Source organism: Molossus molossus, unplaced genomic scaffold (genome assembly GCF_014108415.1).
Source record: "Molossus molossus isolate mMolMol1 unplaced genomic scaffold, mMolMol1.p scaffold_m16_p_20, whole genome shotgun sequence".
Classification (NCBI taxonomy): Eukaryota; Metazoa; Chordata; class Mammalia; order Chiroptera; family Molossidae; genus Molossus; species Molossus molossus.
The window spans coordinates 19,704,723-19,720,897 of NW_023425356.1; the positions used below are offsets into that span (position 1 = coordinate 19,704,723).

The following is a 16,175-nucleotide window of genomic DNA, read 5'->3' on the forward strand; positions in this document are numbered from 1 at the left end:
AGGTGGGGACAAGGTGGGAAGGGAGGGGGAAATCAGTGGGTGAAAAAGGGAAAACATCTGTAACAAAAATAAATTAATTAATTTAAAAAATAAATAAAATGATCTCCACTCATAAAAAAAATGAATAAGTTCTAAATAAAATCATAAATAAAAGAGGAGACATTACAGATGATGCCAAAGGATCATAAGAGATAACTATAAACAATTATAGACCAACAAATTTGACAACTTAGAAGAAATGGATAAATTTCTATAAACATATGATCTACAAAGATTGAATCATGAAGAAATAGAAAACCTGAACAGACCAATTACTAGGAGGGAGATTAAATCAGTAATCAAAAACCTCTCAACAAATAAAAGTCCCAGGACCAGATGGCTTCTCTGGACTTCCCAAATATTTAAAAAATAGTAATACTAATCCTTCTCAAATCCTTCCCAAAAATAAAAGAGGAGGTAACACTTTCAATCTCATTTACAAGGCCATCATTACCCTGATATCAAAACCGGAAAGGACATCACAGGAAAATAAAATTAAATGTCAATATCTCTGATGAACATAGAGGCAAAAAAAAACTCAAGAAATTATTAGCAAAATGAATTTAAAATATTGAAAGGATCATACATGACATTCAAGTGGAATTTATTCCAGGGATGCAAAGATTGTTCAACAGGCACAGATCAAACAAAGTGATACACCACATTAAGAAAATGAAGGGTAAAATTTATATGATCATTTCAATAGATTCAGAAAAAGCACTTGACAAAATTTAATGTTTGTTTGTAATAAAAACTCTCAACAAACTGGGTATAGAGAAAACATACCTCAATATAATAAAGACCGTGTATGACAAGCCCACAGCAAACACACTTAACCGTTAAAAGCTGACAGAATTTTCCTCTGAGGTCAGGAACAAGACAAGGATGCTTATTCTTGCCACTTTTATTCAACATAGTATTAGAAGTTCTAGTCAGAGCAATTACACACACAAAAAAATAAATAAAAGTCATCCAAATTTAAAAGAAAGGAGTAAAATCATTGCAGATTACAAGAAATAACAAGTAATGGAGAGGATGTGGAGAAAAGGGACTCTTGTGTGCTGTTGGTTGGAATGCAAAATGGTAAAACCACTATGGAAAATACTATAGAAGTTGCTCAAAAAATTAAAATTACCATATGATCCAGTAATTCCACTTTTGGGTATATATCTGAAGAAAATGAAAACACTAACTCAAAAAGATATATGTTCCCTTATGTTCACTGCAGCATTATTTAAAATTACCAAAATATAGAAACAACATAAGTATCCATTACCAGATGAATGGATAAAGACAATGTGCTACATATATAAAGTGGAATCTTATTTAGCCATAAAAGAATCAAATCTTGTCATTTGCCATAATATGAATGGTCCTTGAGGGTATTATGCTAAATTAAGTAAGTTAAACAGAAAAAGACAAATATGATAAGATCTTACTTATATGAGAATGTTAAAGAAAACATAAGACAGGAGGGAGGGAAGGAAGAAAGGGAGGGAAGAAGGAAGGAAGAAAGGAAGGGAGGGAGGGAGGGAGGGAGGGAGGGAGGAGGGAAGGGAGGGAGGGAGGGAGGGAGGGAGGGAGGGAGGGAGGGAGGAGGGAAGGGAGGGAGGGAGGGAGGAGGGAAGGAAACCAAACTCATAAATATAGAGGACATATTGGTGGTCAGAGGTGGTGGGGACAGGGAGTTGAAATAAATGAAGGAGATCAAAAAGTACAAACTTCCAGTTATAAAATAAATGTCATGGGAATGTAAAGTACAGCATAATGACTATAGTAGATCTTAAAAGTTCTAATCACAAGAAAAAAATGTTAGTTACTCTTTATGGTGATGAATGTTAACTAGACTTGTGGTGATCATTTGCAATATATACAAATATCGAAACATTATATTTATACCCAAAACTAATATAATGTTACGTGTCAATTATAGCACATTTTTAAAAAGGAATTCAACATGTTTTAGGTACTGTCTCCTGAACTAGCAGGTAGTAAGATAAACTTGTGTTCTAGAAGCATTCGACTCCACACCTGTGCTCTTTTCACCCCACCGCGTTGACCGGGACTTGCAATGCAAACTTTATCCAATGCACTTTGTGTTATAAAGGGGTTGGTATTCAGATTGTTGGAATTGGGAGGATACCCATCAGTTGTCTTTTGTATGGAATTGTTACTAATTATAATTGAATTTAAATAATGGGAAAACACCCTGCCAATGCCCAGCACATAGTAGATACTCACTGGTTTTTTCCTACATCTGTGATCAGCAAATATTTTCATAGCTCTGTCATGAGATGGCTCCATTAAATATCCAATGGCCCAGATACAGCCTAAGTAGGTGAAACCGTGTGATCATTTGGAGATCAGAAGAACTGGAAATATGGGGATCCTTTTTTTGATATCTATTGAGAAAGTAGCTCAGATCTTTAAAGATGCAGCACCTTCTCAGGCCACATTCCTTAACAGTGTCATGTGAAGGATGCAACTGATGGAAACAGGTATCCTCTTTGAGAAACTACTCCATAGCCCATGTGTTTAATGCAGCATTTATGTAAACTCTCAGCACACTGTTGCACAGTGGTACACACACGCGCGTGCACACACACACAGAGGGTAGAGTTCTACAATCAAATTAGTTTAGAAATATGACATTTTATAAAGTAAAACTGCTTTCTCTGCAGCAAGACCTCAGACCCTTTGTCATGTAATCACACACATGAAGTTCATTAAAATTCAATGTTTCAAGCAATGTGTTATTTCTTAATGCATTTAATCATGGGAACTTTTCTTTACATGAATTTTATGGGAACAGAATGTAAGAGACTCTGATCTAATCTTTGGGTTTCAACAATGGTGGACCATATTATTCCAATCAACTGTCCTAACAAAAACAATCAATTAAAGTGATGAATAAAATCTATTTATTTACATTCACATATATACATATATATTCCTTACTCTCACATGTGTATATATGTATACACATACACACAATAGGAATATAAATTACCAAGCAAAAACCAAAAGAAAATAGAAACTAGAGAGATTATAGCAGAGTTTAGCAAGCTGCTTTTGCCCTGAGGGTATAATCAACCTAACCAACTTGTTTTTTGTTTTTACTTTGTTTGGTGAGGAAGGCAGACATCAGAGCCCAGGCCGCCCCCACACAGGCTGGGAGCTCTAATAGAGGACCCCCAGACTCAGCTCGGCTCCCTCAGATGAAACCAGCTGTGCAGACTGGCCACTGAGCTGTGGGCCCCTCCACCAGGAGCCTTGGAAAGGGATCCCTGGAACAGGAGTTCCTCTGGTCCCCTGGCCGAGCCATCACAGATCATCTCTGGAGAAAGGCAGTGCATCTTAGGCTTTCAATTCTTCCTACAAGTTCAGGTCAGCGACCCCTCACTGTCTCCTCCTTGGCTGAAGTATTGCTCAGCTCTGGCCTAAGTTTCATAACAGACTTTTCAGAAGTTCCCTGACTCTAGCCTCCCCAGCCAAGATAAGCTGAGTGTCTTGCCTCTATGCCCCCACAATGCTTTATTTGCTGTATTTATCATTTTAGTTTTGTTGTTTGGTGCACTGCCTCTACGAAAACACTGTGAACCCCTCAAAGGCAGAGACCATGCCTTCTTCATCATGTGTTCCCGGCGCTTAGCACTGAGGACAGAGCATACATCCAACAGTGTTTATTCAACGAGTGAATAAACTCTTCCTGAAGGTGTGGAAACTGAAGGGGAGAGTTCCCGTGTGTGGATATGGCAGGTAACTCCTGAGATGTAAGGCCATCTCCTCCGCCTTGGCTTTCCGGATCCACATCTGTTTATCCCCAGGCCATAAGTCCCCAAATGTGGGGGCAATGCAAATGCGGGCCTTTAAGAGGTGTGTCTTGGAAGAAATGAGCTTATTTTGAGGGACCTGAGGGTCAAGGGGGACAATGAAAAGAGGATGAGGAAATAGAAGAACATAGAAAAGGGAGGGACCCAAGTGAGCAACAGCTGTCATGGAAACGAGAATGACATCTATGCACAAGGCACCTGCTTTGAGTCCTGCTCCACTGCATACTAGTCCTCTGGATCGAGTCACTTAAGCTCTCTGAACCTCAGGCTCCTCGTCTGTTACATCGAAGCAGTGATGGTAATCCTGTTGCATGCAGTTGTTTTTGTTTTTTTTTTCCTTTATTGATTTTAGAGAGAGAGGGAGAGAGAGATAGAAACATCAATGAGAGAAAACATCGACTGGCCACCTCCGGCATGCCCCACACTGGGGTTTGGGCCACATCCTGGGCATGTGTCCTGACCAGAAATTGAACCGGCAACCTCTTGGTGCATGTGTCGATGCTCAGCCACTGAGCCACACCTGCCGGACGCATGCGGTTGTTTATTAAAATGAGATAATGGAATTGAAATTGCTTTGTAATTCAAAAAGAGCATGTAAACTAGCTTTTGTATTGAAGTTTTGGGTTATTATTACGAGTGGTATTTAAAAGGAGACCCAGAGAGCAGAGGAAGCACAGAAGTTATGTTAAAGTGAAGAGAAACAGACAGAAATCACTCTGATAGAAGCAGACCCTCAACCGTCATAAAGGCAAAGCCCTTCATAGGTGGGAACTCAAGTGCTAGACCACAGGGCAGAACCACATATTGGTTAAGAACAAAGTCTTCAAAGTAGGGCTGAGTAAAACCTGAGCTACTACTAGATCATTGACTTTAGATCAGTAATGTATTAAAAGGCTCACTACTCTCAGCTAGAATATGAGGATAAAAATTGTATCTACCTCTTAGGTAAGGGTGAGGATTAAATGAGATTCACTCATTCTTCCAATAAATATGTATTAACTGTTATGTGCCAGACATTGTTCTTGGCACTGGGGGCACAGCAGTGAATAAGATACAAAAGTTGCTTTCAATCTAGTGGAAAGGCAACATGATAAACAAACAAATAGGTAATATAGTATTAGGTTATAAAATAATCTGGGAAGAAAATTGAGGCAGAGTCAGGTAAGAGTTGGGCAGGGCAGTATCTGAGTGTGGTGGACGGACCTGTGGGGTGCGGAGTGCTTAGCACAGGACAGGCTCAATGAGCAGTGGGGAGTATTCAGCCTGACATGTTTCTGAGAAGTCCACAGAAGCTATGCCTATACATCTTCTCTGGTGTTCCCTAGGTAATCACACTGGATTCAAGCAATCCAGGAAATTCCCCTAGGATAGGCACATCAATAAGAATGTTTCATTTTTTTTATTTGACAAGAATATATTGATTCCCACCTTGTGTCAGGTTCTGGGACCATCAAACCAAACAGGACCCAGTTCCTAGTTCCTACCGAGTGCCTGGTCTAGTCGGTTAAGATGAACAGGTGTCCCGACAGGTCATCCATGGGAGTTGAACACGAGGGCTAGCCATGAGGACCTCTGAGAATATTAATCACTGTCAACCTTTCTCATCCCTTCGTGCTGTACATATTATTCCACCCCCTCTCTTTTCCCCTGTGGTCTGGCCTCCTCCAACACCCACCTGCCTCGCACAGTCACCTTACTAATCAAGTCGTCAGCAACCATTAGCTGGGTGGAGATGATTACACCAAGGACATCTGATTGTGACATTTTCCCAGCCAGCTTCTGTCTGAGGACCTGGCCTATATTTTCTTCCTATCAAGCACTGGGCCCAGGAGAGGAGCTGTTATCTTATCTGGGTACCCAACTCCCTGTGCCCATTGAAGGGATGGAACTGGTTATCCATCAAAGATACTTCTCTGAACTTGAAGGTAGATTCAAAGAACTGGAAGTCCAAACTGTCAGAAATAGAAAATGTCCACAGTGATTGTCTCATTCAACGTCTTCATTGCATAGAGGAGGAAAGGGAGGTCCGAAGAGGCGAAGTGGCTCATTGAATGTTGCAGAAAGAATCATGGCAGAGCTGGGATCAGAACAGGGGTGGGAAAAGCTGAGGGACAACAGGCATTTGTAATGTTGAGCTACACATTTTCATAATTTTATCCACGGAGAAAACCTCCTTTCCTTGCATTTTATTTTAGAACTATAAAATTCCAAACCATGAGAACCCCTTAATATTTTTTATGTAATATGATTGTCACTCTCTTACTCTCTAAGTTGCCTTTCCGATTTAATGACAAAATCCCTCCAACCAGGAACAGGAAAATGGCTTAACATACTGTAGACCTAATATGTGCTACATACTATTTTAGGCCATTTTATGAGACAGGATCCCTCTGAGTGGAGAGGTCGTGTGACTTGTCCGATGTCATGGGGTCAGGAAATGAACCTGTCTGACTCCAAAGCCCCTGTTGCTGCCCCTATACCTGCCAGGCAGTAGGCATCTGTCACTTCATTGCTCAGAGAAGAGATGCTTCACATGTCCAGGGACTAGCACACAGTAGACCCTCAATAAATAAAGGGCAACTCCCTCTGCCCTTCTCTGTGGGTGTCAAGAATAGATTGGAGTCATTTTTCTTGTGGATATTTAATTAAATTGGCTGTACATTCATATGCATAATATAAGATACAAAAGTTTAGTGTATGGGACTATATTTTTATTGATTGTGGGGAATATTATGAAGTTTATCCCTATATGATCCTGCTTTTGTCAGTAATTTTTGCATAGGCATTTTCCTGAAAGAGAAAGCATCCTTGAAAAATATCCAATATTGGGAAGTGGAGTTTGAATTCTATTGAGCAGACTTTTGTATTCTGGAAAATTGTGCAGAAGCAGGATCATTTTATATCCTAGGACAGCAGCACCTCAGCCTGTCCAGGAAACTATCCCAGGCTCTCAGGGGTCTGGCTCCACGTTCTGGACTTTCCAGTCTTTAAATTGTCACAGAACACTGTAGAGGGACCAGGAGTCAGGAACTCTGGATTGCTCTACATCAGAAATGACTCACTGAGATTTTTTTAAGTTATAAAAGAAACGGGCTGCGATAGAACTTTTAATTAGCCTAAAAGCCTACTGAAACAGAATATTCTGAAGGCCACTTTCATTTTAGACACAAGAGCATCAGGGTTGTGCAGCAGTCTAAAGCTATCTGTACCAGGAGACTAAGGTCACCTAGCATTGATGCTTGAGAGAACCTTATTCATACTATGGCCCGAGCTGTCATTTTATAGGCGTGCAAACTAGACCCAAAGACAAGTTACACACAACAGGACTGGGAGAGAACCAGGTAAACAAATGCTACTGGGCAGTTGTTTTAGATTGTTCTTTTTATGCTGTAAAAAAAATCTGAGTTTCTGTTTGCAGATAAAAATAGAGTTTAACAGGCACAAGTCTTATGGTTTCATTTGCCTGCTTGGAACTGTGTCCATGCTCTCGCCTCTGCCTGGAGAAGGCTTCCCTCGCCGCTCTGTAATTAACTCCCACTCAGCCTTGGGATCAAGCTGTACTTTCTCAGAGAAGTCTCGTCTGAGCTCCCTAACCAGGCAAAATGTACATATCCAGGGGACCTGGCATCCTTTCTTCGTAGCTCTGATCACAGATGTGTCTTAACACTTGTTTACTGCATTATTCAATTGTTTATTCTCCCTACTTAATTGTGTAAAATCTAACATAGTAAAGATGGTACCTAGAACAAAATCGATGAATGAATGAAAATCAGACATAAATGTTACTCCCAGACCTTCCAGACTGGCCACGTTCACCAGGGCCTGGTCCTGGTCTCAGGCTGCTCGGTCTCCTATAGCCAGTGTAATCCCAGGCCCCTTTCCCTGGACAAAGTCAACAGAAGGGGCTGGAGAGAGAGTTGTAGCAGCTAGAGAAAAAAGAGAGGCTACAGTTCCTGAGTCAATTCCTCTGGAACAGAGAATTCCAGGACTTGGTAAAGAATAAAGAAAACTGGAATGAGGGACAGAGTCTGGTTTGTGGAGCCCCAGGTTCAAAGGCAGCACAGCAGTCAAGGTGACTTTCTGCATGTGTCCCAGGGTGACTCAACAGAGCTAGCTTAGAGGCAAACGTGAGATTGCCTGTTGTTTCTTCTTCCTCCATTGGTCTGTGCATTTGCCAAAAAGTTTGTCTTCTGTGCTCACGCCCCCGGCCCATGGGGTTGCTTTGAACAGCAGTTGTCTTGTTACCTATATTTTTAATATGTGTGTTTACAGTTTCTAGTTATAAAAGTTCACCCCACAGCCTGGTTGGTGTGGTTTAGTGGTTGAGCATCGACCCATGCACCAAGAGGTCACCGGTTTAATTCCTGGTCAGGGCACATGCCCAGGTTGTGGGCCCGATCCCCAGTGGGGGGCATGCAGGAGGCAGCCAATCAATGTTCTCTCTCATCAATGTTTCCATCTCTCTCTCCCTCTCCCTCTCTCTCTAAAAAAATCAATAAAGAAAAAGAAAAGTTCACCCCACAGCCTCTAGAGTTAGCAAAGCAACAGAGAAGGACAAGCTGTTGAGGAAGGGCGACTGGCCTTGGGACGCAGATGCTCGTCCCAGGAGGCTCGCCTCCCTCTCGCAGGCCTCTCGCTTACTAGGAAGGCTTTCTCACCAGGACCGACCCGGAAAACGTGCATTTGCTTCAGGGAGTCCTCGCCTTTTCCCTCAGGCCTTTACCTTTTGAATGAGAAACGAAATCCATTCAGCCACCATGGGTTCAAGCCACTGACACAGTAGCAGGGACAGTGTCTTGTGATCCTGCGGAGCGGATCTGATTTCATACTTCTTTCAACATCACTTTGAGTTAACTTACATTCAGAGAACAGGCTACCATGAGGACCTCATCATGGCCAAACCCTCTCCTCAGACTAATCAGAGGGCAGGCAAGAAGCATCCTTCAACCTTCAACGCTCCACCCTCAGACTGCTGACTTGCAGAGGGAAATCTAATCAATGCCCAGGGACCCGACCCTGGGATGGCACCAGCACACGAGGCTTGCTCATGTCCACGTCAACCTGTCCTGAGAATTAAGAGTAAGACAGGAAGGCAGTAGAGTTTCTGATGAAAAAACATGGACCAAATAAACAAATAGGAAGTCACTAAATTGCATTCAAAGCTTTATTCTTGCCAAAGTTTGGGGTTTGCGCTAACTCTGGCAGGCTGCCTTAACAAATAAGCAAAGTGAGGAGGTGAAGCAGTGAGGTTCTACATCACTGAGAAGACCGGGCAGAGGCAGGGGCTGGCGAAGTTGCAGAAGGTAGATCAGGCAGTGAATTCGGGAGCAGAGCTTCTTTTCTGGGTTTAACAGCAGCAGTCATCCTCGTGATCACAGCATGCAGGACCTCGGGATCTCATGGGAATAATTCCCAAACAATGGCACCCAGAGCAGCAGCCGCACCCGGAGCTACAGCACCCGGAGCTACAGCACCCGGAGCTACAGCAACCAGAATTCTCACAGCAGCCAGATGATCCTGAATTGCAGTCTTGAGGCCGTACGACCCAGCGTCTCAGGGGACTCACCCCGAAGGTCCGGGGAGCCAGACAGCAGTAGCTGATGGAACAGGGAGCAGAGCATGGATCAGGGACACAGGACTGGGCGGCTGAGCCACCTGCAGAAGACTGAACATAGTAGGTCTGGGAAGAAGGGTACTGGACATATGTCTGGCAGGGAGTTGGGCATTTCACACTGGTTGTCTGGCACGGAGCTGGGCATTTCACGCTGGTTGTCTGGCATGGAGCTGGGCATTTCACACTGGTTGTCTGGCACGGAGCTGGGCATTTCACGGTGGTTGTCTGGCACGGAGCTGGGCATTTCACACTGGTTGTCTGGCACGGAGCTGGGCACTTCACATATGTCTGGCAAGGAGTTACACACTTCACATAGGTTTGAGTCGGGCATGGAGCTGGGCATTTCACATAGGTTGTCTGGCATGGAGCTGGGCATGCCACATAGGTTTGAGTCGGGCATGGAGCTACATATTTCACATAGGTTGTCTGGCATGGAGCTGGGTATGCCACATAGGTTTGAGTCGGGCACGGAGCTGGGCATGTCACGCAGGTTTGAGTTTGGCATGAAGCTGGGCCACCCACAGAGGTAACTGAGGTACTTTGCGCAGCCCCCAGTCCTGAACCTTTCACACAAGATGGAGGGAACTGCACCTGCTTCTGCTGGTCACACATCTTTTGGTGCCTTTGCAAAATCTGAAAAGAAAGTTTTCATAAGAACGAGGAAGATTTCCAGGGGCACCTGCAGCATCCCCTTTGGATAGAGTGGTCTGTAAGCAGTAGCCCTTCAGGAAGGTCACAGGTGCCCAGAAGCTGTCAACCTGGCCTTCGGGTGGACTCAGCCACCTTAGGCTCAGCCCTTGTTCTTGTATCTGGCTCTGTGACTTCGGATAAGTCACCACTCACCACTCTGCCTCAGTTTCCACAATGGAAAATGAAGGGCTCAAAAGAGCTATGCCTGCGTTTCTTCCCAACTCCCTAAGCCTCCTCTCCCCTTACTCACTTAGTGTCTGCATTATGAATTCTTCTTGGGAAAGTGTTGTCTCTCATGGATTTTACCTTGCCCATCAGTTCTTTCAGGAGCAGCTCCTGCCCAGCCAGGCATTCCCAGGGAAGGCAAATTTATGTCAACAGAGCCCAAGCCAACATGAATCTCAAGCTGAGTCTGACAGAGCCTAACAGGCCAAATCTGAGTAAGTTTCCACCATTTTCTCTTTGGATCAGCTAGACTATCACTTTACCTCATCAATGGACCCAAGAGAGGACTGCACAGCGGCACTCGGAGAGAGAGGACGGTGACCTAGTTCTCTGAAAACCCCTTTCTCATAGGCCTGATGGCTCAAACCACACCTGTCCCTCTCCTCCAAACCCTCCAGGCTCGTTTCATGCCAGCTATTGCCATCAGCTTTCTTCAGTGGCTGCCCTCAGTGCCCAGTCCCGACCACCCTCATCCCACAGTTCTCCACGTCCACTCCATCAAGGCTCTTTGTCATCATATGCTGTTATCCCAGGCACAGAGACTTACCTTCTGCTGACAGGAGCAAGACTGGAAGAAGCCAGTGATCTGAGGGACCAGCAGTTGGTGAGACCTTTTATAGGGCAATAGTGAAGCAATTTAATGGCATCTGAATGAAGCACCAGCGATCACGAGGACAAGGGCTGGCATTGCATTGGTGAGATTCCTCCCTAGTATGCCTGGCTCTTCAGTCATAGGCTGGGCATGTCTCTGCTTGACTTGAATTTACTTAAATATGAGATAAATGATTCCTGTTACCTTCTTTATGAAACAAGTCTGTCCTCTTTGACTAGAAGTTAGGAGAGATGTCTATGAGATCTGTCCCCATGAAACTGTTTCGAGGTCACTTTAGTCTTCAAGGACTCGTCTAAGGTGTGGTTAGTGGTTCAATTTTTCATACTCTGTGCCAAAAGCTACACTACATCTTCCCAGACTAAATGGCATGTTCTTTCTAAGGACTTCGATGATGGCTCCTGCTGGTCTGGGCTACTGCACATAAAGAGTTTGGCTCAGTGGTCTCTGCCTCAATCTAGCAGCAAGGCCTTCAAGAAATGGTTCATTCCAAGGAATGACAGGTTATTCTAAGTTTATTTGGGAAACTAGGTGAGCTGTTGATGATCCCAGACCCCAGGATCTGTATCTAGGCTCTTTCCTCACCTTCTCAAGCCCTGTGACCTCCGTCAGCCTCACCTTTCTGAACCCCATTACCATGCCTAGACCTCCAAGAGCACAGTACAGGGAACATTCCAGCCAAATTAACACTATGTGATAATAATAATAGTAGAATCTAACATTTAGTTGAATTCTCTTTATGTGCCAAACAGTCCATGAGACACATACATTTACAGATGGCCCTGTCGCTGAGGCCCCGAAAGACTAAGGAAGTTACCCACTATCACAAGCCAGTAAGTAAAGAAGCTAGAATCTAAATGCAAACAGTTGGCTTTCATAAGCTATGATCTTTATCACTATAATACATTGACTTTTACCTCTGGATATAGCATTGTCCCTGAATCTCTGCCTCCTTCCCTTTTCTCAGTGCAGTGTATGTAGGAAGAGAGGTAGAAACAACACGTCGTCTATGTTTGCCGTAGTTTTACAGAAAAGAAAATTAAGACCCAAAGGCCTTTTCCACCAAGGTCATCCCATTGGTAGGCAGGGTTGAGGGGATCATCCAAACCCAAACCTGTCTACTTCCGGAGCCCCACTCTTGCCACCAAGCCGTGTTGTGTTGCCCAAGGTAGAAGGTTATCTTGCTCCCGAGCCTAGCACTGGTCCCAAATATCCACGCACTCAAATCAGCCAGCCCAGGCCCCAGCACGACCCCATGACCTCTCAGGTGAAAGGTGCTTCTGCATTTGTCCATAATGGATCCCCAAATTCCCCAGGACCCATAAGCCCTAAGGTTCCAAAATTTCCTAAATGAAAAGAAAAATAAACACAACACAAACCCAACTACTTCTTAGACACTTCCCACTCCAACCCAGGTCTTTCAAGGTCCATCCCTGAATAATTTGAAGAAGGCAAGAAGGGGAGATTCTTCCCAGGCCTGGAAAGGTCCCTGATTCCTCCTGTGACCCGTGCTTCTGGGAGGCTTGTAACACTCCGTCGCTTCCTCTGTGAAGCCCGCCAGCCCCTCTCCCCAAAGGGTGGTGTTTGTGTGAAGGAGGCGGTTTCAGGCCATTCCAGTGCCTGCTTTTCCCAGTGCCCACCCCCCCACAGTGGACACCCAGGCCTGCTGTTTCACAGAGGAAATGGAAAAGGGGTGATCTTTTACTGGGGCCAGACACTTCACATGGGAAAGCTTATCAAATATAGTCCCTTTAAGAGTGCCTCAAATGAATAAGTAAACAAACAAATAAACGTGCCCAATCTCACTCAACTAGAAGCAATAGATTCAGAATTTGAACCCAGGTGTAGGAGACTTCAAATGTGACTGTGTTTTCCACCATAACATGCTGCCTCCAGTATTAAAATCCATAATGTTTTAGGAGCCGTACCTTTCAGCCCCTAACAGACACAGCTAAGAAGCCCACTCTCTTACAGGTGGGATGAGACAGCCCCACCTCACAGGGAAGAAAATGCCCTAGAAACCAGCCATTTTGGGGCGTGTCAAACAAGAGCCAATTCAAGGCACAAGGACTAAGCCCTTGTCCTGATTCTGCCACAGCCTCACAGAGCGACTCCACTGTGCCCTGCTGTCTCTTCCACACTCAATCATTTTTATTTAATGTATTGGGGTTAATAATATAATTTTCAGATGTACAAGATTGTAATTCAACATCTGTGTATTCTATTATGTGCTCCTCACTCGAAGTTTTGTCTTCTTCTGTTATCATATATTTGACCCCCTTTACCAACTTTGCTCACCCCTGCCCTTCTTCCCCTTTGGTGACCCCATTCTGCTGTCTGTATCTATGAGTTTGTTTTAGTGTTTTATTAGTTTCCTTGTTACTTTTTTCATATTCCACATATGGGTGAAATGATATGGTTTTTGTCTTTTATCTTCGATTTATTTCACTTAGCATAATACTCTCAAGATCCATTCTGAGTCACAAATGCCAATATTTCATCTGAGCAGTATTCCAGTATATACTACATCTTCCACTTGAAAATAAAGAGTCAGACGACTGGGGACAGTCTATGATTGTAGAAGTCTGTTCAACAAAGGAAATGTACATTTCCACACCCTAGTTGCTTATGGAGTTATTCCCACTAGACTATAATTCTGTGCACTGGTAACTGCACATTGACACATTCACTATATACCACCTGGCTCCAGCATAGAACCTGGGGACCACTGACTAGACAAACCAAAATGGATGAATAAAAGGGATACTTTACACTGACAGTACAGCCTAGACCAGCTTCCTTCCCCCGTGTGGTAAGAGGCCCATTCAGCTATTAGCCAATCTGTCTGTCCTGTGCCATCTGAGAGCTCTGATGGGCTCACTTCCTGCTCTCTGGGGTCAGGCTCTCACTAATGGGTTTGAGATCTTCAAGCCGCAGTATCATCCCGGGTGAGAGATGCTGCTTTCATGTGCCACTAAAACAGGTGGGTGGATTGTGCCCCACCCATTTTATAGGCTGGGAAGGCAAGGCATGGCAAAGTCAGATGACTGGTACAAGTGCCAGGGTGAATCACAGGGCTATCTTCAAACCTATCTTTCTCTTTGGACACAAGCTCATAGAATCAGAGACTTGTGGACTCATGTAATTCATGCAATAGTAGTCCAGTAGACTCACGGGGTAAGAGGGACAGAGAGCCATTAATTCACAGAATCAGAATTCTGGCATCTCTGAGGTGGAGAGGACTCATGCATATTATTGATCTGGTCCCTGCCAGGAGAGATAGGTCATCTGACCTAAAGGGCTGTTCTTCGTAGGAAGATTTCCGGTCTTTAAAAGTTATCTGCAGTCCCTCTGGTCAGCTCATTTTAAAACTTACTATCATCTTCATAGTTAGGAACTGTATACTAAATTATCTCTAAGGTCCCTTGTAGCATCAGCACCTACAAATCCTACAAACATGAATTACATGTTTGAAGCTGAGCTCCTCAGTGTATGAACCAAACCAAGATTTTAACTCAATAGTACCACGAGCCCCAAACAGGAGATCAAAGGGGCAGGTGCCCAAGTCCACTTGTGGCTCCCTGATGAGAGGGCCTGGGTCTCCTCTCATCCTGGGAGCTTCCTTTGACCAGGAACTGAACGTTCTCTGAGGACAGAATCTGGGTCCTTCCTTTTTTGTGTGTGAAAACAAAGTGGAAGGAAGTGAGAAGTCACACACCCAGGAGAGAGAGGACTCAGGAACATGCATCCAGTAAGAAATCTCACTTCTGTGTCTGAGACTAGAAGATAAGGCACAGCCCCACCCCCCCTTAGAGCCCGTGTCTGTGCTGCCTCTGTCCTGGGTTCAACTCTGAGATTCGCCCCAGAGCCCCTGCACCAGCATTTCAGGGATAATCACGGATTTCTCCTAAATTAACAAGACATTATATTGTAGAACCACCGAATGGACAGCTGGCAAGCACCTTCACAGGCATTGGGCTCAGCCCTTATGCTGTAACAGGCCCAAGGGAAGAAACTTGTTCAAGGCCATACAACCAGGTAGGAGCAGACTCCAGACAGGAATTTCTGAATCTCCTCCAGGGCACAGTCCATTACAACATGTGGTCACTGGACTGGCTTGCTAGGGAGCGCCCTCAACTGGCCGCCTCCTTGCCTCCCTCTTCACCCCCCAAACCCACCATAACTACCACAGAAGAGCCAATGAAAGTCCTCTAAGGGGCACTCTCTGTGGAGTGGAGAGTATTTTCACATGTGTGGGGCAGAGTCACAAGGGATTCCCATGTGTGCACATGTGAGTCATCAAAACATGAGAACCTCAACCATACCAACCTGAGAGTCCCATGGACTGTTCTGGGCCAGGGACACAGGGCAAGACAGCACCAGAGCCCTCTTGGTTGCAGAAGACAGAGAACATTGGTGCCCAAATATCCCTCTTTCTCCTGGAATGGCTGTTGTGTTTTGTTTTGTTTTTTACTTTCTGCCAGCCCTACCCTAGCACGTTTATTCTCATATAACACACACAAGGTAGCTAGTCCTTCAGGTTTATTTACCACTTTGTAGGGCTTTTTCATTGCATTTGATCTTAAAACCACTTCTTTAAATTTTCAGTTGAAACTGCCTCATCTTTGCATTTCAAGATACAAAGAGATATAGGGAAATCCATGTTCCCTTAATATATTCCTGCAGATAGAATCCACTAGTCACATCCCCTCTTGGACCCCTCCCTCCCAACTCTTCCATCCCTCTTTCCAATACAAATAGTATGTTCTGTCCTTTATCTCTACCCTTTCAAGACCTCCACACAAAGGGCCAACTGCAATCCTACAACTCATGCCTTCTCCTGCCAGAGAGTACCTGGTTCTTGCCACAGCTCTGCCAATTTCTAGTTGTGTGGTCTCAGGTAATTTGTTGAACTTTCTGAACCTCAGTTTCTCCATCTGTAAAATGAAGACATTAATAGTCAGATCATGTTGCTCTTCTGCTGAAAACATTCTGACTTCTCTTTTTTTCTTTTTATTTAATTAATTAATTTTTGTTACAGATATTTCTACTTTTTCCCCCACTGACCCCTCCTTTCCCCGTCCCCACCCTGTCCCCAGCTTTGTTGTCCATGTCCATTGTTCATGCACACATGCATATAAGTTCTGTGGTGACTCCTTATCCA

The 16,175-nt window shown here is 44.2% G+C and overlaps 1 protein-coding gene across 1 annotated transcript; it reads right to left on the bottom strand.

Annotated features, from left to right (window-relative positions):
- Nucleotides 1–9,219: 9,219 nt before the first annotated feature.
- CUNH1orf68 (chromosome unknown C1orf68 homolog) lies at nucleotides 9,220–10,098 on the bottom strand. The gene is made up of 2 exons (XM_036271867.1): nucleotides 9,637–10,098; nucleotides 9,220–9,579 (listed from the first exon to the last, which is right to left on the bottom strand). The coding sequence occupies exons 1-2, from the start codon at nucleotides 10,096–10,098 to the stop codon at nucleotides 9,220–9,222; spliced, it is 822 nt and encodes a 273-aa protein (XP_036127760.1).
- Nucleotides 10,099–16,175: the final 6,077 nt, after the last annotated feature.

Excerpts from the sequence above, each read along its gene's own strand:
- CUNH1orf68 (XM_036271867.1), bottom strand. The coding sequence starts at position 10,098 with ATGTGTGACCAGCAGAAGCAGGTGCAGTTCCCTCCATCTTGTGTGAAA. Across the intron at positions 9,580-9,636 it reads CTCCATGCCAGACAACCAGC|ACATATGTCCAGTACCCTTC; the intron begins GTGAAATGCCCA and ends ACTCCCTGCCAG.